The sequence below is a fragment of the Prionailurus viverrinus genome, chromosome X, assembly GCF_022837055.1.
Source record: "Prionailurus viverrinus isolate Anna chromosome X, UM_Priviv_1.0, whole genome shotgun sequence".
Taxonomy (NCBI): Eukaryota; Metazoa; Chordata; class Mammalia; order Carnivora; family Felidae; genus Prionailurus; species Prionailurus viverrinus.
In genome coordinates this window covers 90,012,021-90,035,343 of record NC_062579.1, presented here as the reverse complement: position 1 = coordinate 90,035,343, position 23,323 = coordinate 90,012,021, and the positions used below count along the sequence as shown (strand labels likewise).

At 38.6% G+C, this 23,323-nt stretch overlaps 1 protein-coding gene across 2 annotated transcripts in view; it reads right to left on the bottom strand.

The window, feature by feature from the left end:
• The window catches only part of WDR44 (WD repeat domain 44), an 80,207-nt gene that overhangs the window by 27,012 nt on the left and 29,872 nt on the right, over positions 1–23,323 (bottom strand). For both annotated transcript variants that reach the window (XM_047843990.1, XM_047843991.1), the window contains exons 3-11: positions 17,988–18,062; positions 12,682–13,318; positions 12,059–12,189; positions 10,638–10,733; positions 8,394–8,530; positions 7,273–7,356; positions 4,015–4,121; positions 2,888–3,039; positions 515–653 (exon numbers count right to left, since the gene is read on the bottom strand). In XM_047843990.1, coding sequence (XP_047699946.1) covers positions 515–653; positions 2,888–3,039; positions 4,015–4,121; positions 7,273–7,356; positions 8,394–8,530; positions 10,638–10,733; positions 12,059–12,189; positions 12,682–13,318; positions 17,988–18,062 — 1,558 coding nt within the window. The remainder of the gene's footprint in view (positions 1–514; positions 654–2,887; positions 3,040–4,014; positions 4,122–7,272; positions 7,357–8,393; positions 8,531–10,637; positions 10,734–12,058; positions 12,190–12,681; positions 13,319–17,987; positions 18,063–23,323) is intronic.

Below are 23,323 nucleotides of genomic sequence, written 5' to 3'. Positions count from 1 at the left end.
GATAAGTTACCAATATACAGAAAGATTTCACAGTTGTAATCATTGTGTACATACATCACTCTCTGAGGTTTCTCTTTTCCATTTAACCTTTTTTCATATACCCTTTGATGTACGACAAATCACATTTGCTTTTCATGGCTATGTCTCCTTTATCTTTATTACTGGATGGATATTATTATTCTCATTCTTTTTCTAGAGTTATCAGGTCTTTCATTTTAATCCAGGATAGAACTAAAGGTTGCCAGGGGACACCAAGTAACCTTGTTCCCAATGGTTGATGAAATAAACCCTGCGCTACACCTCAAAAGGGATCAGGTCAAAAACTTTGTGGTAGCGTTTTTCAGGGGATTTAGATGATTTTTCGGTGTTGACTTCTGTCTACTTTTGGGTTTGTGGCTATTATGAAAAGTAGTGATTGCTGCAGATGGTTGCCAGATAGAAGAGCATTATACCTAAAATGTAAAAATACCAGATGTCTCTAGAGTTTTAAAGCCCACAAATAAGTGAAAAATACCTTCAGTATTGTATTTCATTCGCATATTGTTGAAATAGTCAAAAGCATTTTTTAAGGCCCATATTCTCACTACATTGTCTTGTCCAGCTGAGGCAAGTAATCGGCCACAGTGAGAAAATTTCATGGTCCAAACGGCTCCCTATGAAAAGAAAGGAAGGCTCAAAGTTATTACTTTAAAAGTTGAAACGTTATTTTCTTTCAGATTTTATTATTTTTTTTAAGTTTATTTACTTTGGGGGGGCAGAGAGAAGAGGGAGACAGAGAATCCCAAGCAGGCTCCACATAGTCAGCACACAGCCAGATGTGGGGCTCAATCCCACGACCTGATCATGGGTCTCACTCATTCATGGAGTGAGATCACGACCTGAGCCAAAACGAAGAGTTGGACACTTAACCGACTGAGACACCCAGGCACCCCTCAGGTTTTATTTTTAAGTAATCTCTACACCCAACATAGGGCTTGAACTTACAAACCTGAGATCAAGTTGCATGCTCTACTGACTGAGCCATCCACATGCCCCTAAGAGCTGAAACATTATTTTTAAGCCAAAGTAAGGAATTATGCTAAATTATACATACTAAGGTAAGGCTCACACTACTAACACCACTTAAGGCCAATAGTCCAATGATGCTACAACAGCACAAAGAGGAACTTTTAGGAGAAAGGCGGGATAAAATAGTAATTTACCATAACCTAAACTAACAACTTCAAAGCCCCAAGCCATATCCACATATTAATGGAAATGGAGTTGTGAGGTGGCCACGAATCACTGTAAAAACAAATCCTGGGACGCCTGGGTAGCTCAGTTGGTTAAGCGTCTGACTCTTGATTTTGGCTCAGGTCATGATCTCATGGTTCATAAGATCGAGCCCCATGTTGGGCTCTGGGCTCTCAGCGTGGACCCCATGTGGGATATTCTTTCTCTCTCGAAATAAATAAATAAACATTAAGAAAAACCCACAGGTCTTAGTTTGGGATCTCAGTCTCCTAGCTGAACATAAGGGGGAAGTGGGATCGGACGAGGCAGAGCCCTCAGGCTAGCACTAGCACTCCTGTTCAAGGCTGAGGGAAATGTAAGGACCACCTTAGCAGGGACTCTCATGGCACTGGGGATTTATAAGTATTGGAATGCTGTGGTCTCATTCCTGTTTTTTCCCCCCAGAAACAAGGTTCCAGAGTATAAGGCTAGAATTCCCTGATACTGCTAACAATAGGGGAGTGTGGGTGTGTGTGTATGTGTTTGTGTGTTGGGGGGTGGTTAACGAATACAAACCCTTAAATTGGAAAAGCCAAACGCTATTACAAGAAATACTGTTATGTCTACTATTACAACACATACCTATGCAGAACAAAAAGATTATCTAAGTTATGGGGTGCCTGGCTGACTCAGTTGGGAGAGCATGCGACTCTTGGTCTCAGGATCGTGAGTTAGAGCCCTGTGTTGGGTATAAAGATCACTTAATAATAAACTTAAAAAAAAAAAAAAGATACTCCTCCCTTTAAAAAAAAAAAAGATTTTCCAAGTTAGAGGCAACAGCTCATTTACTGGAATAACACTGATTTCCACAAAATTCAAGTATATTAAAAAATTTGTAAAACAAAAAAAATTTGTTACTTGGAACTTACTACAATGAGATTTTACTTAAAACTGGAAGTAATGAAAGTGAATTAAAACAGTACAAAAAAATTCATCAGTTCCTTAAGGACATGACTATAATCAAGTCAAACATTTCATATGTAGATTATATGTAGATTATATAAAGTTTAAATTCCAATCTGGCTGCCATCTGATGGTTTATGGTTGCTTCCTTCCAATTAAGCCAAATTTTAGATTTAAAATCTAAATAGATACATAGATTCCCTGATCAAGGAGCCATAGCATCATCTGTCCAATTCTGAGTTCAGTACCACCTTCCCTGTGTTCCTAGCATTTTTAAGGGGTAACTGCAATATCATTGGTACATTTTAACTCTGATAGAAAACTTGTACCTCTCTCTCCTGGTTTTAGCCGCCATCTTACAAAATACATTGAACTACTGAAATATTTGTTAATTATTTAAAATATACCCAGGGAACATTTTAAATGTCTTCCAAAGTGTGATAGACCACCTTGTAAATTTAACTCTTTCAAATTTGGTACCTTTACATAGCTTTCTTAAAGATACGAGCTTAGAGTTGACTTATTCAATAACGTTCACTTCTTGAACAGTAATTCGGAGAGAGACTCTGAAGTCATCAAATCATGTTAATATCAATTTATTCTTCTTAATCAGTTTAGAAAAGTTACATATATAACAAGAGATTGCCTTTATAGAAGCCAAAGTACTCCTCTCAATGAAAACAGAATCCTGAAAAATATAAATGTTTCTTACCATATGCTCACCACTAAGATCTTGTACCACTTTGATCTGATCAAAATCATAAGGTCCTTTGAAACCATGCGCTGCTTTGAATTTGACTGGTCTCGTGTATGGCATTCCTTCATCATCACTCGATGAAGGATCATCTTGATCAGTATGAAACACTGAATAGAAAAGCAATATAGAAATCATCACTAGCTAACATAGATATATAGCTACTATCATATTTTCATATCCATTGTTTACTAAGAAAATTCATTAAATGGGAAAGCAAAATCTATTACTAAATAGCATATTAGTTAAGAGCATGGAATCTGGTGCCAGATTGTCTAGGTCCAAATCCAGCTTTGTCATTTATCATCTGTATGACCACAGCTATAGCACTGGACCTTTTTGTGCCTCGGTTTTCTCATCTATAAAAGGGGGTAATAACAGTACTTACCTCTTAGGGCTTTTATGAAGATTAAATGAGTTAATATAGGTGAAAATGCTTAGAACACTGGCACAAAATAACTACTATGTTAAGTGCTTATTAAATAAAGCAAATGAGTACAACAAAGGCACAGGAAGTTAAGATCTGTACAATTCAGAAAATTTACCTAATTTTGAAAATGTTTACAAAAACTAAATAGCCTTGGGGCACCTGGGTAGCTCAGTCAGTTGAGCATCTGACTTCAGCTCAGGTAATTATCTCGCGGTTCATGAATTCGAGCCCCGCATCAGGCTCTGTGATGATAGCTCAGAGCCTGGAGCCTGCTTTGGATTCTGTGTCTCCCTCTCTCTGCCCCACCCCCGCTCATGCCTCTGTCTCTCTTTCACTCTGTCTCAAAAGTAAATAAACATTAAAAAAAAAATTAAATAGCCTCACATAACTAGTTTACAACTGATTATTACAACTCTTCCAGGTTGCCACAAAGTATGTACAAATTCATGTTTAAGATGCACAAATTTCTTTTTCTTCCTGTTCATAAAATTAAGTGATAGATATCTAGAGTAACATGACTTACTGAAATGCTAAGGTGTTAGCTATAAAGGCTTATTACTTTCAACAAAATAGAATGTTTCTTATAAACTACAGGCTAAATTTGGACAATTACAAATCATTTAAATATTCAGTTGCAATGTTCTATTTCACTTACCTTCGTCTCTAACGCTTTTAACTTTATTTACAGCACGTTCACCATATTCCTCTGCAAGGTGCTTTGCTCTCTTTACTGATTTTCCTAAGAACTTCTTTAGTTGAGTCCTTACCAAAATTACAAAAACAACAAAATTATTTCTTATTAACTAACTGTAAAAATTCAACAATTCACAGATAATCTCATTAGCTGTGACAAGTATATATTTTGAAATAACTTCTTTTTAACGTAAATAGTAGGTCTTTGAGTTCCTCTATCCCTTGTCTATGGAATAAATATATAGAAGCCAATATGACTACAAAGAAAATACAGACACTTCTTCCCAACGTACAATATCATACTCTAAGAGCACTGGCTTTTCAATGGTGAATAATGAATTGGTGGGGATGGAGGGGGAGGAGAGTGTTTAAAGTGCATGAACTTGAGATCCATCTGTAGATCATCTGATTTAGAGGGTCTGGGGTGAGGCCATGAATCTGCAATGAGAATTGCTTTGAGAAGACAGCTTTAAAGCGTAATCCTTAAAAACACATTTTATCAATAAAAATAAGCTATAAAGAGGTATTTATTTACAGAATAGGATGTTTGGTACCCTCTGATGGCCCTTTATCTCTTCTCTTTCAGTTTGGGTGTTTGAAAGCAATACAGTCAGGCTGAGCTTTCCCAGGAGGTATTCCCAAACACAATGTAATGCAAGTATGCATCTCACACTTCCATAAATAGGACTTATTTATTGCTTTTTAAATAATCTTGGTCTCAAATTTCATACATTAAGATTATAAAAAACAAAGCACAGTACATAAATGATATCTAAAACCAAAGCAAAATTTACAGGAGTAAATTTTTACCAATTCATGGGAGCTCATGATATTAAGGACAGTATCTGAAAGACTTGCTAAGCTACATATACAAAGATGTTCACTACAGCATTATTAACAAAGTGTAGAAAGTAGAGATTTCTCACAAAAGCCCTCCTTGACTCTTTAGAGCAGGTTTTCCTGTTTTATACTCCCAGAGTACCGCATACATTTCTTTTACTGCAATTACTACAAATGTAGTTAGATTTATCTGTGTAATTATATTTAGTATCTATTTCTCTTATTTAACTGGAAGCTCTATGAGGGCAGAGACTAAGATTGTCTTCTTAATGATGGTGTCTGCAGCACTGAACCCCCATATCTGGCTGATAAAAGAATACAATAAATTTACTATTGGTACTGATATGAAGATATGTCCATTACATATTAGAGATTTTAAAAAAGCAAGCCAACAGGGTGCTTGGCTGGTTCAGTCAGTAGCGCATCTCAGGGCCGTGAGTTCAAGCCCCACATTGGGCATGAAGCCTACTTAAAAAGGGGGGGGGGGCAAAAGAAGCAAGCCGACAAACCATATGCACAGTATTATTTCCACTTTTGTGAGGGAAAACGTTCTATGGAGAATACACCTAATTATTAACACAGATTATTTCTGGGGGTAAAAGTATGAAAGGCTTTCATTTTCCATTTTCCTCTATTTATTTTTTGAAATGTTTATTTATTTTGAGAGAGAGAGCATAAGCAGGGAAGGGGCAGAGAGAAAGAGAGGAAGAGAGAGAATCCTAAGCAGGCTCCACACTGCCAGCACAGAGCCTGATGCGGGGCTCAATCTCACTAACTATGAGATCGTGACCTGAGCCAAAATCAGGCATTTAACAGACTGAGCCACCCAGGTGCTCCTTGCAATCAAAATATGACCTGACATTCTTTTTTTTTTTTTTTTAATGTTTATTTTTGAGAGAGAGAGAGAGAGAGAGAGAGAGGCAGAACACGAGCAGGGGAGGAACAGAGAGAGAGGGAGACACAGAATCCGAAGCAGGCTTCAGGCTCCGAGCTGTCAGCGCAGAGTCCTGTGTCGGGCTCGAACCCACGAACCGTGAGATCATGACCTGAGCTGAAGTCGGACGCTTAACCGACTGAGCCACCCAGGCACCCCATGACCTGACATTCTTATGTGTCGACTTACCTGCTGTCACAGTTTGCTACTTCTATTTTGCCGGGAGCTCAGACGAACCAGATGACCAGATATTAAAAAATTATGTAAAAAGTAAGTACAGTGGCTTTGAATAAACCTAAGGAGCTTTTCTTTTGGAAAACTAATGAGTTTTGGGGCACTTCTTTCTCAAATAAACAAACATTTTTTAAAAATTAAAAAAAAAAAGAAAAAAGAAAAATAATGAGTTTAAATGAATGGAGTAAGTGACAGCTCTCCTGGATGTTTACCTATCTCCTTCATAATTCCTAATTTTCCTATTCCTGTTAGTTGCCATTGCTGACAACCAAGTTCCAGACACCTGAGCTTTCATCCTATGCCTGCACTGTGGGTAAATCTTTTCGAAGAATTCTCAATGCTTTCTTTCCACACTAGGAAAAGATCAGACTGGAGTGGAGAATTTGCTTTGGACCACAGACTAAATTATTGTCAAATAAGTGATTGGTGTATAATGAAGCAAAATCTACATGTCCACCATTGTCTTGACGTTTGCGAGGGAAACAGAGGGATGGCATGATCACAATCCTTTTGCAACATATGATTTAGTTATTTAGCCCCCATTTATCTCGTTTTTTAAAATTAGAAAACAATTTAAAATAAAATAAAGGGGAAATGTAAGTTACGTAGACCGTAGGTGCCACTGAAATTGAGACAAGCAAATTTACTATGAACTGGAGAAGTTAGGAAAAATTGTGTTAGTTGGGTTTAGAAAAACAAATAGGATTTGAGAGCAACTTCAAGGACAATCATGTCCCTCCACGAACACTTCTCATATCTACTGCCAGAAAAATAATCCAGGCATGATGCAAAATTTATTGATCATTTAGTATTTCTCAGATAGTATAGAAATGACCAATAATACAGCCCCAAGTAATTCGTCATCCATTGGCTGGGGGTAGGAAGTGGTGGTGGTAGACAGACATATACACTAGATGGGACATAGACTGAAAGCAGTAGGGCAGGGGCTCTCGGGTGGCTCCATCGGTTAAGTGTCCGACCCTTGATTTCGGCTCAGGTCACGATCTCACAGTTTGTGGGATCGAGCCTGGTCAGGCTTTGCTCTGTCTGACAGGGAGGAGTCTGCTTGGGATTCTTTCTCTCCCTCTTTCTCTGTCCCTCCCCCCGCTCACGTGTACTCACTCACTCACTCACTCAATAAATAAGCATGGCGATTCTCATAAATTTTAAATAAAAGCTTGGAATAAAGAAAAAGGATGCACTGTAACTCACGTTTTCTGTTTTAACCTTCCACCATCAGTATCTGTTGTTTGAGACTGCAACTTCTCTTCGTCATCTGACTGTGCTGCGTCATTACTACAAGAAGGGGAAGAAATCATTGTAAGAGAAGACATTTCCCCATCACCTCAAACGTCTTATGGATACTTACTATATACTCAGATACTCGGAATAAGAAAAAAAAAAAAGACTATGCTAACATACTTTTTGTAAGTTTCATTTAAATGATGATCCTGAGAAGTTAGACTTGAGAGATCAAATAGAATCTTTAAGCATGGTATAATGTACAAAATGCAAGTGAAAGCAATTTAGGAACTTATGGAAAACCTACTACCAATGAGCCTTTTTGCTGGACAAAACCTGCTGCACAGAAATGACAAATTAACTTTCTCCTAACTCTTCAGGCACATCATGTATTACACTTTATTAAGATTTGCTTTCAAAATAATTATTCCTTCGATCTACATATATCGCACAGTAAAGTCAATCCCCTTACTCTGAAGCCATTTTCTGACCTACAAAGATAATACAATTACTTTTAAAATCTGTGGCCCTTGAAGCAAGGTTTCAGAACACCAGGTGTTCATTCTGCATGGCTTTTTACCTTTAACATGTTTCAATAATGTCTCTAGTATTATATACATCATTTCAAAAGAGAAACTAAGGAGCGCCTGAGTGGCTCAGTCAGTTAAGCATCCAACTTGATTTTGGCTCAGGTCACGATCTCACAGTTAGTGAGTTCGAGCCCCGTGTCTGGCTCTGCACTGACAGCACAAAGCCTGCTTGGGATTCTGCGTCTCCTTCTCTCTCTGCCTCTCTCCTGCTGGCGCATGCGCTCTGTCTCTCTCAAAAATAAATAAATCAACATTTAAAAAAAATACATAAGAGAAACCAAATACTATGAGATTTAAGATATATACTATTGTCTCTAAATAACTGTATGGTCTTAAGAGAGAACAATGTTGAAGAATACATACATCAACTAACTCTATTTTAATTCCAAATTTAAAAAAAGAAGATTGAATGCAACCACATTAGGGTCTGTTAGAGTTCATAAACAGAGAAATCTTCACCACTCCGAAATACTATGAATAAATAATAACAATAGCCCATACCTTACATATTCCTTAGTTCTTCGCATGATGTGCAGAGTGAGGGGATTAATACCTGTTGGCAGTTTCTCTTCCGCAAGACTCAAAGGGATTTCTTCGCCAGTATCCAGGTTTTTAATCATGACACTGGCTAAAATTTCCTGAGGTAACGAAGAACACCAAGAGGACCTATAATTTAATTATCTTTTTGAGTCTACGAAATCCTCAAACATTTAAGCTAAGGACTTTCTGGATACCTTCAGTACCGTGTACAATACTTTTCAACTTTTTCAGTGAGATACAATTCACACACTGTAAAACGTACTCATTTAAAGTATATACAGTTAAATGATTTTGAGTAAAATCGGAGTTGAGCAACCATCACCATTATTTAAGTTTAGAGCATTTCCACTACCTCAAAAAGAAACCCCACGCCCATTAGACAGCATACCACATTCCCCTCTCCTCCCAGCCCCTGGAAACCACCAATCTGATTTTGTCTCCGTGGTTTGCCTATTCCGGACACTTCATATAAATCAAAACATACAGTACGTGGTCTTCTGTGACGGGCTTCTTTCACTTAGGACCATATTTTTAAGGTTCATCCACACTGCAGCATGTTTCAGAACTTCACTCTTTTTAATTGCCAAAAAGAAGTGCCATGTGCCCTTGTTGGGATGAGCACTGGGTGCTATATGTAGGGGATGAATCAACGACTGGATTCTCCTGAAATCATTATCGCACTAGATGCTAACTGACTTGGATGTTAATTTTTAAAAAATTAAAAGAAAATAGTCCACATGGGTAGGATATACCACATTTTATTTATCCATTCATGAGCGATGAACGTTTGTGTTGCCTCCACACTTTGGCTATTATGAATTTTGTGTGTGGACATAGGTTTTCATTTCTCTTTGGTGTATACAGAGGAGTGGAATTGCTAGGTCACGGTAACTCAATGTCTAATATTTTGACGAACTGCCAAACTGCTTTCCAAAGTACAATAGGTTTTTAAAATGTGTTTAAATGAAATGAAAACTGGAGCGCCTGGCCGGCTCAGTCAGTGGAGCATGTGGCTCTTGATCTCAGGCTTGTGAGTCTGAGCCCCACGCTGGGTGTAGAGACTACTTAAACTTAAAAATTAAAAAAAAAAAAAAATCTTCAAAAAGAAGAAAAGAGGGGCGCCTGGGTAGCTCAGTTGGTTAAGCATCTGACTCCTGATTTCAGCTCAGGTCATGATCTCGCGGTTTGTGAGTTCGAGCCCCGCATCAGGCGCTGCACTGACAGCAAGGAGCCTGCTTGGGATTCTCTTCCTCGCTGTCTGCCCCCTCCCCCGCACTCTCTCTCTTTCTCAACATAAATAAACTTGAAAAGAAAAGACACATGGACACTCAGATTTTGCTTCCAAACTTCATTCGGAATAAATTGGCCAAAAGATGTATACTAAATTTTAATGGTAAGGAGCACTGAGTCTGTACTGTATATTACCTAACAAGTATAAAAACATATAACTATAATTAACATCAAGTTCTTTTTAAGCCCACTTGCTATAAAACTTGAGCCTTGTTTTCAACACATTTATTCTATCATAATTATATAAAAAGGCAAGTTTAAGTTACAGTTGCAAACCCTAGCATATTAAAGAAATAAAAATGGGGCACCAGTCAGTAGAGGATGCGACTCTTGATCTTGGGGTTGTGACTTTGAGACCTATGTTGGGTGTAGAGTTCCCTTAAAAATAAACACATAAATAAATAATCTTTTAAACTAAGAATATCATCATGGGGCGCCTGGGTGGCTCGGTCGGTTAAGCGTCCGAGTTCAGCTCAGGTCATGATCTCACAGTTTGTGAGTTTGAGCCCCGCGTCAGGCTCTGTGCTGACAGCTCAGAGCCTGGAGCCTGCTTTGGATTCTGGGTCTCCCTCTCCCTCTACCCCTCCTCCCCTCATGCTCTGTCTCTCTGTCTCAAAAAGAAATAAACATTAACCTAAGAAAATCATCAATTTTCATTTTTTCTTCTACATATGTTTTTGCTTAATGGCAATAAACTTAAAAAAATTTTAATCCTGGTAAAATACATACAATATAAAATTTACCATTTTAACCATCGTTGTATAGTCATATAGTTCGTTGTATAGTTCAGTAGCATTAAACACATTCACAATGCTGTGCAACCATCACCACCATTCATCTCAAGAACTTCTTCAACTTCTCATTATGATTTTTGTATTTTATGTTTTTAAGAACAACAAAAAAATCTAATTATACCTCATCAGTAAGCTCTCTCCCAGAGTTGGATCTAGGTCTCTGAGGGCCCATCACTTCACCTGCTATGGTCTGCCCATCAGGTGCTTTTCCATTTTCCTAAAATTATAATTTCATAAATAGAAAGTAGATGGAGTCAATTTCTATAAATACTCAATTATTCATCACCACACACAGTTCTAAAGAATTTCATAATTCAGATAATGGAGGCTACTGAAAATTTAAATGAAACACTCCATTTCAGTCCTTTATTATTCCCAGCATGCTGAAAAACATTAGGTATCAAAACCATTGCTGCCCATGAAATAATGTCTTAGTAGTCTTGAAAGCACATAGATGTTCTATTTGAACCTGACCCAAAAGCAGTTCTCTACTAGGAGAATGCCAGCACTAACAATGCCATTAATCAGGGCTATACGTGCGCATATCTCAAAGGCAGGGGCTGGCAAACTTTTTCTGTAAAGAGCCAGATAGTAAATATTTTAGGCTTTTTGCTTCATATGTAGTTTCTGTCATGTATTCCTTTTTTTTTTTTTTTTTTAAACAGCTCTTTAAAAATGTAAAGACTGGAGTCAGTTGAGCGTCTGACTCTTGGTTTCGGCTCGTCATGATATCATGGTTTGTGGGTTCGAGCCCCTCGTCGGGCTCCACGCTGTCAGTATGGAGCCTACTTAGAATTCTCTCTCTCCCTCTCTCTCTCTCTCTGCCCCTCCTCTGTTCACTCTGTCTCTCTCAAAGTAAATAAACTTAAAAAAAAATGTAAAGACCATTCTCAGTTTGGGGATCCTATAAAAACAGGCGATTGCCAGTCTTTGCTCTAAGGCACCAAAGTGCTGTATCTCCGAGTCTGCTAACCTGCCCCAACCACAGCTACCACATAAGTAAGCCTTGAGTCCCAGAAACCGGCCATGGTAAATATACATGCCATCAGGTCCTTTCTATTGCCTCATATATGGATATATAGCCTAGTAGATGAAGTTTTTGTTCATAATTATATAAAGGAAATTGTAATTTGACCACAATTATAAATAACTTTGACCACTATAGGTCAGGTAAATGAAGACTGTAGTTGATGTTTATTAGTATTACAATAGTATCACAAAATGCAGCATTCTTTCATTATTTTAATTGTCTACTGAATGCCAGGTGCTTGGCACACATTAGCTCATTTCATCCTTTAAGACACCTTCAGGGAAGGTTTTCCCCTCATCTTATCCATGGGCCATCTGAAACTCAGATATTAATATAGCTTTGCTAGAATCACTGAGCTATGCAGTAGCAGAGCTGGCAAAGGGACAGAAGAAAGCCAGGTTTAGGGACAAGGAAATAATTTTGCCTGAAGAAAGAAGGCTCAAAAAGCAACAAACCAGCCAGCTGCAGAAAGTTGTTTACGCTTGTGTCAAATACAACATGAATTCACCAACCTGAGCAGTAACTATTTTATCTCCACTGGTAGCACTCGCCAAATCAAGAGAAGGCTGAGAATCCTTGACTGTATTCTCTGAAGCCATGTTCGTACTTAGGAGAGTATCAGATGTAATATTCTCTTTGGGAACTGCAATGATGATGATGATAATAATAATGATGATGATGACAATGGCAACAACTAGTATTTATACAGGACCTTATATATAGCTTGAAAAGTGCTTTAACCTTTGTCTGATTCTTACGACAATCCCACGAGGAAAGTGGTTTTATAATTCTCATCTTATATATGGGGACACCAGGGTTCAAACAAGTTATTTAAATTCTTCAAAGCTATACAACTTACACATGAAGAGATCTAAGTCTTGAATGCAAATCTTAAGTCCCCAATGGAAACGGATTTCAAAGTTTGAAGTCTGCTGAAATGTTCTGTTCGAGTATAGTAATGTAACTTACTACCAATGTAAAACACTGTCACTTTTAATTACTAAAATAACTTTTAGAACTTGGTCATGGTCATCAACATGGTTGTATATAGTATAAACTGAAATAAAATTGGAAAGTTAAATAGTTTCAACTCCAAAATCTCCCCACCAAAAGTTATTTCTCAGTTAATACTTGCCATCTAGATCAGGTGTTTTAAGGGCCTCAAACTCCAATTCGCTTTTCTTTTTTCTTGGTGGCGGAGCAGGTCGAGATGGAGGTGGGGGTCTAGGAGGTGGGAAATTAGTTGGAGGGGGAGGGCGTGCCGGAACAGGCTTCTTTGTACTAGCCACTATATCAGGTTCCGGAGTAAGTTGTCTTGGGGGTTTGGCAGGAGCCACTTCTTCCATGGCAGCAAAATCTTTAGTAGATAAAGAGTTTGAGGACACAGGTTCTAGAACATCACTTCCTTTGACTTCCACGGCTTCCTTGTTCAATACTTCTGCTTCGCTTTCAGGCACGTTATGCTGCTCAGCTGAACTTATTTCAGTTAACTTCGTGATTTCATCTATTGACTTCTCACAGGTGTCATCAGAAGGAAAACATCTATTTGATTCTAATTCAGTTTCTTCTATTGCATTTTGACTCTCTGCCTTTTTGGAATCTTCCTGCAGGACTTGATCTATGGCTAACAGTCCAGGTATGTTGCTAAGATCTGATCCAGCTCCAACAGGACTGGCAGTAGCCTGATCAGAGTGTCCTTTTCCTTTGGAATCCGAAGAGTCATCTTCAAGCTGTAGTACTTTCTGACTCTCCTCAATAATACTTTCAATAATCTGGTGAAAGGTTCAAAAGCAGCTCTTAAAAAATGAAGCTATTTATAAGAACATAATAACAGCTAATCATTTACATAGTACTTAGTATGTGCCAGGGCATGTTCTTAACACTTTACATATTTTAATCTTCACAATAACCATATGAGATAGCACTCTTAATGTCATTATACAAATGAAGGAACAGAGCATAGAGGGATCAAGTGACTTGTCTGGGGTCACAGAGCTAGTAAGTGATGAAGCTGGCAAAACTCCAGGGAGTTTGGTTCTGGAATCTGTACTCTTAAACCATTACAAAAGGGAATCCGTTAGTAGGTATAATCACAACAGTTCAACCAACCCTGTAAAGTTCAAACCTAAATTTACATTCACACTCCTGACGTCCTAGTGCACGTACATATTTATGCCAAGTTAGTTTTAGTAACAACCTGTTGCTTTGAGCCTAGTTAACAAAACCATGAGAATCAAAACCACCTAGTGCAAGAGTTCAAACTGTTTAGTTCTGAACTTAAGCCTATGACCGAAAAAGCCAGCAGGTGCAGAGAGATTAACATTCTTAAACAAACTACACCTAATACTCCAATATTCAGAGAAACAGTAGGACTACAAAAAGGGTTCAAACACTCAGCTCACTTTGCTTTTTTCCCTTTTATTTCTCGCCTGTAGCTGAAAAATACAGACAGGGTTTCTATATCTTCTAACATTTGGAAACAAAGATGTTCTCTATCCAGCGCTGTCATTATTACCACTTAAAAACTCCCAGTCCACTTATCTTTCCACCGGGCCCAACCATGGATGACGTCCGCTTTCTCAATTCCTTGGCTCCAGAAAGTTAACAGAACGTGTCACAGAACCATCCTGATGTCGCGTACCACAAATTCACGCTGACTTCAACTGGATAGGACTGCTGCTCAACAATATTCCTCCCTGATTTCCCAGCACGGTCCACACATTCATTGGTCTCAACCTTCACATTTTTATCCTCATCCTACCACACTTTTACCAGAGGGATATTAACTAGAGTCCACCTACTTTGTCAATTAGGGGGTTACCGAGCGCTGAGTACCCTAGTGATAACAGAAGCCGGCGGGTTGAAGAAAGAGTAAGAGGTAAACAACACAGAGATAGCCAGCACGATGTAGGTTTTCCCAAAGCTTGGCTGTTAAGTGGAAGAAGCTGCAAGAAAGTGACGCAGCACTTTTATAAGCGGAGGGGAAGGAGCCAATGGAAAGTAAGATAAGAAAGTTCTGGAGAAGAAGGGAAAGAGGGTCTCGTGTATTAGACCAGTACACGTATTTCCCATTTTATCATCACATAGGCCTTGACGTAGCTGGATTATCTCCCTTCTATGGAAACAAGAATCTGAGGTAAAGCCATTAAGAATTTTGTCCAACGTCCACAGCTAGTAAACTACAAAGTCAAAACTGAAATCCAGGTTTTTCTCAAAAATCTAGTGGGTTTTTTTTTTTTAATGTCTATTTTTGAGAGAGAGAGAGAGAAAAAGAGCAAGTACGGGAGGGGCAGAGAGAGAGGGAGAGACACAGAATGTGAAGCGGGCTCCAACTCGTGAGCTGTGAGATCATGACCTGAGCCGAAGTCGGACACTTAACCTACTGAGCCACCCAGGCGCCCCCAGGCTTCTTAGTCTCTAATGTGTACATGAAGCAGCTTATCTGCTGAAAGTGAGAAGGATATAAGTGGGCACAGTGAATGTGAGATGACTGTAAAGGTCTGAAATAATCACTATGCATAATGGAAAGACTGACACCAGAAGAGGGGTTAAAACAAGGTTAAAAATCACAGGTCTTCTCTAATCCCTTATATGAGAACAATTTCTCCCTTGACTGAACTCTACCCTTCTTACCGTTCACTACAGTGTGAACTATAATATAAACACAAGGTGGTATATGGGTTAGCTCTACATAAATACTTTCTCCATGGCAGATAAATAGCTCTTGAAAAATAAAGCCCGTGTTGTCTTCCTCCTGATATGCCCCCATAGCACCTACTAACAGTCCCGAGCTCTGCTTCAGGAGGTAGCAAATAGAGGAAAGACCCAGAGAACAGTGAGGATTAAGACCAACAATGGAGATGATCGTGCTAAGGCAACTGTTGGCTTCCTATCACCTCCCTGCTTCAAAAAACTCACTGCTTTTCCAGTGACTGTACAATAGAAACCAGACGTGTTAGTATGACATAAGAGGCATTCCCATAATTTGGCCGGGACTTTGGTCTCTATTCTCATCTGCAAACATGCTGCACGTTTCTCCATGCCTTTGGTTATGCCTTTCAACTCCCATCTTTGCCTGCCCAAATCTTATCCATTCATCGAGAACCAGCTCAGATGTTACTTCCTCCATGAAGTCTTCCTCATTCCTATCCTCAAGCAGGAAGTAAAGTCTCCCTTTCTGTTCTTATAATAGTTTGTAAGTCTACTTGAACACTTTTTACATTCAGTTTTGTGTTTATCTAATTTCCTCTACTAAAATGTAAACTACTGGGGACAGGGATTGTGTCGTGCCTGGTGCAGTGTATATCCCACAGCCTTTATCATTCATATGTGACACCTAAATTGATCGAAAAAACTAGAGCTTAAAAAGTGAGACCTAGTCTTGAGCCTCACTCAACCTCTCCAGTGTTTACTATGTTTTTCAGTTTCTAAACTACTTAAAAATCATTTTTTGGCCACTATTAGTTACCCATTTGCATCCTGAGAAAAAAAATTCTTAAAAAGGAAAAGAAAAACTCTACTGGAAAACACAGAAACGTTCCAAGTTTTCAACAATAAAAATGGGCTAGATACATTGTAATATATTTGCTTGATAGAAACTGACACATGAAATAAAAACTGAGTATTGAGACTCTGTGATGAAATATGATGAAAAGTAATAATGGCAAGAGGAAAAGGTAAAATATAAAATTCTATCTACACTACAATTAGGTAAAAAAAAAAAAAGGCATGCAAATGGGTGAGAACCAGAAAGGAATGCTGAAAAATTAAGATGGCTGTTTGTTACAATGTAGAACTGTGGACAATTTCTGATTTAAACAGGAAAAAAAAGGGTATTGCTCATATCTTACTTATGCTGATACACAATACGTTTCTCCCAAAAAAATTCCTTTTAAGGGGGGAAGTATGATCACTATTGAAATATGGAGTCCATTAAATTTATAAATTCCATAAGGGTAGAACAATGGATCTTCATTGGGGGGTGATTTTGCCCCCACACTCTTCCCCAGACATTTGGTGATGTCTGTAAGACATTTTTAATTGTTGTGATGGAGTGGGGGTAGGGAGGGATCTATTGATATCTAGTGGGTAGAAGCCAGGAATGCTGCTAAATATCCTACAACGCATAGAATAGTCTCCCCTTCCCTCTGCAACAAAGAATTATTCAGCCTAAAGGTGCCTGGGTGGCTTAGGCAGTTAAGCATCTTGATCTCAGCTCAGGTCTTGATCTCAAGGTTGTGAGTTCAAGCCCTGTGTTGGGCTCCACGCTGGGCGTGAAGCCTACTAAAAAAAAAAAAAAAAAAAAAAAAATTATTCAGCCCAAAGTGTCACTGTTGAGAAACTCTGGGATAGAGAATGTGTCATTTTGCTGGTCTCCAGAAACCCACTGGCTAGAACGGGGCCAGGGGCACAGAAAATACTCAAAGTAACATAACTGAACAAACACACAGCATCCTTTCTCCTTGGGTTTTATCCTGATACTGTGAACTACCCGTGGTCAAAATTTTTATCTTGTGTTCTGTCCCTTCTAGTAAACCAAACTCTGAAGCTTTTCTTTTCTTTTTTTTTTTTTTTTTTTTTTTTTTTTACTGTTTATTTATTTATGGGAGAGAGACAGAGCACAAGCAGGGAAGGGTAGAGAGAGAGGGAGACACAGAATTGGAAGCAGGCTCCAGCCTGAGCTGTCAGCACAAAGCCTGATGTGGGGCTTGAACTCACAGACTGTGAGATAATGACCTGAGCTGAAGTAAGATGCTCAACCGACTGAGCCACCCAGGCGCCCCCAAACTCTGAAGCTTTAAAGCATCAATTCTATAAAAGGTATTGAAGGCACTATCAGAGTAATGATTTCTTATAACCTCCAACTCATAAAGACATCAGGATTTGTTGCACTGAGCGTTTCAATACCTTTAACTCTTGGTAGTAACCTCAAGAAGAGCTGTTCTGGGGCGCCTGGGGGGCTCAGTCAGTTAAGCGTCCAACTCTTGATCTCAGCTCAGGTCACGATCTCATGCTTTGTGAGATGGAGCCCTGCGTTGGGCTCTGTGCTAACAGCACAGGTTCTCTCTCTACCTCCCCCTCTGCCCCTCCCCCGATCTCTCTCTCTCTCAAAATAAATAAACTTAAAAAAAAAATAGTTGTTCTGATAATGGCCTCTAAGAACAGCTTATTCTAATACAAATACAAGCATAAAAAATAAAAACACATTACATTTTTCTAAATACTGTTTCAAGGAAAAATTATTGATTAGTTCGATTATCAAATGACCTCTAAAAAGCCTGATGTGTCTTCAATCAGAAACTCAAGATTCAAAGAACATTTACTGAACATCCAGCAAGTACACAGCATTATACTAAAAGAATATAGAAAACTTTTCCACTTTAAATATATCATATAAATAGAATATCTGTTAAACTAATACTGACATTATATCTTACTAACCTTTTTAGACACATCTTGTTTCAATTCTTGTACAGGAGACTCATTTCCAATTTTGTATGCAGTGTTCTCAGTTTCCTATATTAAAAAGAAAAAGCAGAGACCAAATGATGACTTCCTTTCTTTAAAATTCTGTTTAAGGGGCGCCTGAGTGGCTCAGTCAGTTAAGCGGCCAACTTCAGCTCAGGTCATAATCTCACAGTGCGTGGGTTCAAGCCCCACATTGGGCTCTCTGTTCTTTAGCGTGGAGCCCACTTCGGATCATCTGTCTCCCTCTCTCTCTCTCTCCCTCAAAAATAAATTTAAAAACATTAAAATTCTTTTTAAGATGGGTACAAATTAGAAAATACAGCATTGATAAAGCAAAGGCCCATAGAGCTTAGATGTTTGTATACTGAAGACGGCCCCGAGATTTTATGTCAACAGGGACAATCTGATTTGTGTAAGGTTACCAATCAGCAATTTTCTATTTTTGTACAGCAATCAGATATTTTCCTTTAAAAGTGCCCCTCTTTTTAACATTAAAAACCATACCGGAAGATAAGAACTACCAAGCGCCTCTGTAGCTTAAAAAGATTCAGGATTTAAACAAAGGGTTGAGTCAGAATTGTTCTTTTTCCCAGAGTATTGCTGCATAAATATGCATAAATATAAAAGTACATAATGCAGAAAACCACATTCAGAGAATAGTTTTCTTAAAAGCTCTACATGTTTTAGATGAAAGCAATCAAGACAAGAAGTTAAATCAAGTCCCCCCAAACAGTAAGAGATGAAAAAAATTAAACCCACCAAAAATACATATATATCTACGTATACATTCATATACACATACGTACATATATATATATATTTGGGAGGTCAGAGACGGTAGAAATGGATACAGTTTTTCTGCTGGAAAAAAATTCTGGTAAAACAAGACAATCGTACATTTGCAAATGTAGCATAGTATTTATCTCCATCCTAAATTGTCACTACATTTACTAAAGTATAGCAATTTGAGTGCTACTAACAACACTAAGAAAAAAAACTTTTCATAATTTTTATACACAACATAGAGTTAAAAAAGGTCACTATAACCATTTTTGACAGATAAGCAACCTAAGGCACATAAGGATGTATGTAAGTATCAAGGTAGCACTTATACAAGTATTAGGATATGATCATGATCGGTGCCGTGATAAAATTACTCCAGATTAATATAATGCTGAAGATTTAATGTGCTAGAGAAATTTATGTAGAACTTCTGATATCTTCAAGCTTAAAAGCTGTTTCATGGAATTTTAAGTGTCAGGTAAAACCCAAACTATCACAACCCATGAGGGCCTACATCTTTGACATCTATATTTCTCACCTCCCTTGTCCACCACAACCCCACAATTACATTTTGGCCAACTGGATGGTTCTTTACCATCCTTAGAGCGATAGCTCAAGTGTTTTTAGAAAAGGGTGCCTGGGTGGCTCAGTTGGTTAAGCATCTGTCTGACTCTTGATCTCATCTCAGGTCTTGATCTCAGGGTCATGAGTTCAAGCCTTACAGAGGACTCTCTGCGCTGGGTCTGAAGCCTACATTAAAACAAACAAACAAACAAACAAACAAACAAACAAACAAAAAACGCTTTCCCTAACCACCTTAAAATAGCCTTACCTGCTTAACTTTCTATCACATTATCATATTTTCTATTTCTTCATTGCAGTTATCACCATCTGAAACAACCTTGTTTACTTGTTTGTTTATTTATTTTTTTTGTCTCTTCCCTGCCCCACTAAAACGTAAGCTCTATGAGAACAGAGACTTTTTCTGTCTACCACTGCACAGCCAGTACCTAAAAGAGTGCTGGGCAAAAGTAACCATTTGCTAAATGAATGCTGAATAACACATGCCTCTGGCTTTTCTTCAGTAAATACACATATCTTAAGTTTACATATCCTTTAATCAAATCCTGGTTTTAAACTAAAAAAGAACAACCCTAGGGGCGCCTGGGTGGCGCAGTCGGTTAAGCGTCCGACTTCAGCCAGGTCACGATCTCGTGCTCCGTGAGTTCGAGCCCCGTGTTGGGCTCTGGGCTGATGGCTCGGAGCCTGGAGCCTGTTTCCGATTCTGTGTCTCCCTCTCTCTCTCTGCCCCTCCCCCGTTCATGCTCCGTCTCTCTCTGTCCCAAAAATAAATAAACGTTGAAAAAAAAATTAAAAAAAAAAAAAAGATCTCTAATCAAAACCAATTAGTAAGATAATCTTGACAAGACCAGGGAGAGAGAATACTTGAAAGCTGATGGTCATTAAGAACAGTTAATGAATATTAGAGAAACACCTTCAGCTGTCGTATGAATTAAGTATATTTATCCAATTATCCTCCAATAATTGTTCATTAATAGGAAAATCACAAGCACTGCACAACATAATCCCATGGGTATGTTTCCTAAGTTAACCAAAGCAAAAATACACACTCATAATTCCTGTACCTCGATTTAATTTGTTTTAATTAAGTATTGACAAGGGTCACAGATTAACATTCTCACACTGATCAAAACTGCCAAGCAGTGGGGCACCTGGGTGGCTCAGTTGGTTACGTGTCCGACTTTGGCTCAGGTCATGATCTCAGGTCATGAGTTCGAGTCCTGCATTGGGCTCTCTCCTGTCAATACAGAGCCTGCTTTGGATCCTCTGTCCCCCTCTCTCTCTGCTCCACCCCACTCTCAAAAATAAACATAAAAAAAAAAAAAAACTGCCAAGCTAAGCAGCGATTGCACTTCTATCTTACTTGGCTTTAACAAAACTCTCCTGGACTTTGAACCTTTGAAAGGTATCAACCTCTATAAGGTAAACTGTGATTAAGTCACAAGTTTAATGGAGTGATATGGCACCTACCAGAGGATCTAATCTCCAGAGAAGTTAATCAGAAGATTTCTCAGTAAAACCTAATTTGGGGTTTATATAGTCATCTATGACTCTCAGTGGTGTGTAAGGTCCAGGTCCTTCCCCTAGCATCTTGATCAGGCTTGGGAGATGAAACAGTGGAAGCCAAAAATGTGCCTGCAGACAACCAACACCAGCTTAGACTTCACACACTCCTCACTTATCACCTCCTTCTGGAGATGGGCCTGCCCCATTACTAAAGCACAGGGCCTACTAAATCCCAGCTTCCCACCATTAGGCCGTTTCTTGAACCCCTGCCGATCACAACCTCAGAAACACACGTCCTTAAAAGGTATGGTAGATCATTCAATTTCTAGTCATTCACACCACGGTTTCCCTCCACGTCTGTTGGATACTAGAGAGCTGCGTGGACCCTCCTCACAGTATTCAGTTCTATGACTAGAGCTTTTAATTTTAATAAGCACATCCAACAAAAGACTGATAATTTTCACAAATCATTTGTACAAAAGTAATCTACGCTCAAGGAAATCTTCATTATTATTTACTAAAGAAGAGTAAGCTAAAAATGTTAGTTATTGAGGCATCTGGCTGGCTTAGTTGGTGGAACATGCAGCTCTTGATCTCAGGGCTGTGAGTTCAAGCCCCGTGTTGGGTGTAGAGAATGTTTAAACAAACTTACAAAAACTCTTTAAAAAATAAAATAAAATAAAAATGCTAGTTATTAAAAAATTCAGGTCACTTCTAGTTTTTAGTAGTGAGGAATGGGAAGGTATTAACAGTGACTAAAGTGAAATTTTATTTATTTTTAAAAATTTATTTATAGCCTTTTTTTTTTTTTTTTTTTTTAGTAATTTCTACCTTCAATGTGGGGCTCAAACTCAAGACCCTGAGATCAAGAGTCCCATGCTCTTCCGACTGAGCCAGCCAGGTGCCCCAAAAATGAAATTTTAATTTTTTTTTTCAACGTTTATTTATTTTTGGGACAGAGAGAGACAGAGCATGAACGGGGGAGGGGCAGAGAGAGAGGGAGACACAGAATCGGAAACAGGCTCCAGGCTCTGAGCCATCAGCCCAGAGCCTGACGCGGGGCTCGAACTCACGGAGCGCGAGATCGTGACCTGGCTGAAGTCGGACGCTTAACCGACTGCGCCACCCAGGCGCCCCCCCAAAAATGAAATTTTAAAAAAACGTTTTAGAGATGTGATCTCTACTGTTTTTTTGCTGAGAAAAGTTAAAAAACAAAAACAAACAAAAAAACAAGAAACAACTCTTAAATAGTGGTCATGTCCATCCACCGATTCTTATCAATGTGATCCCTTTGTCCAAGTCTCCAGTCTTGACATTCTAACTGCCTCTTAACAGCTCTCTGCACTTAGTCTCTTCCCTCCAAACTGTCTCCCACCCTTCCACCACTTATCTTTCCATTAATTCCTCCATAAACAAAACAAAACAAAACAAAACAAAACAAAACAAAACAAAACTCTGAAGAGCACAACTGTAAGAAGTATAAAACCTGACTTTTAAAATGTCTTGCTTCAAAATTTTAAAGCCCAGAGTTCTTAACCTGACATTCAAGGTTGATCGAAATCTGGCCCCACTTTACTTCTCCATCATTTTACCACTGAAACGTTTACACGGGTCACGCCAGTCTTTCAATGCTCCCAGCAAATTCTATACCTTTGCATCGTAATGAGCTCATGCTACTGCCTAACATACAATGCTTTCCCAGTTTTTCTCTGCCTATGCAGATTTCTCCCAATTTTCAAAGCCAGGCACAAGTTTTACCTCTTCCCTGAAACTTTTCCCTGATACACCAGGTACCTGTGCTCTCGTGATTGTTCTATCTTCCCTTCCACTTCCAAACTCGTTGTGGCACTTCAAGTCTATTCTATTCTACAAATCATCAAAAATCATCTATTTTGATTCTACAAATCATCAAAATTTTCTTTGGATTGCTTAAAATATCAATAGGTATGCTGCTATACATGATATGCATTCAATAGTCGGAGTACCTTCACACCACAGACTACCATTTAACAATACAAAGGAATAAACCGTTGATAACACGCAACGACTTGGATCTCAATCCTTTGAGCCAATCTCAAAAAGCCACACACTATATGACTGAAGTTATAGGACATTCTCAAATGACAACATTACAGAAATGGAAAAGAGCTTACGGGCTGCCTGAGGTTAGGGATGATTTGAGGTAGATGGCGGGTGTGACTTTTATAAAAGGGTACATAGCTCAAGGGAGAGCTTTGTGGTGATGAAATAGACCTCCATTCTGTGGTGGTAGTTACACAAATATACATATGTAATAAACTGAAGCAGAACTATACACTCATATTGTACCAATGTCAAATTTCTGGTTTTGATATTGTACTATAATTGAGATATTGTACTATAATTAAGATATAACCACTGGGTGAAATGGGTGAAAGATACACAGGAGTTCTCTGTAC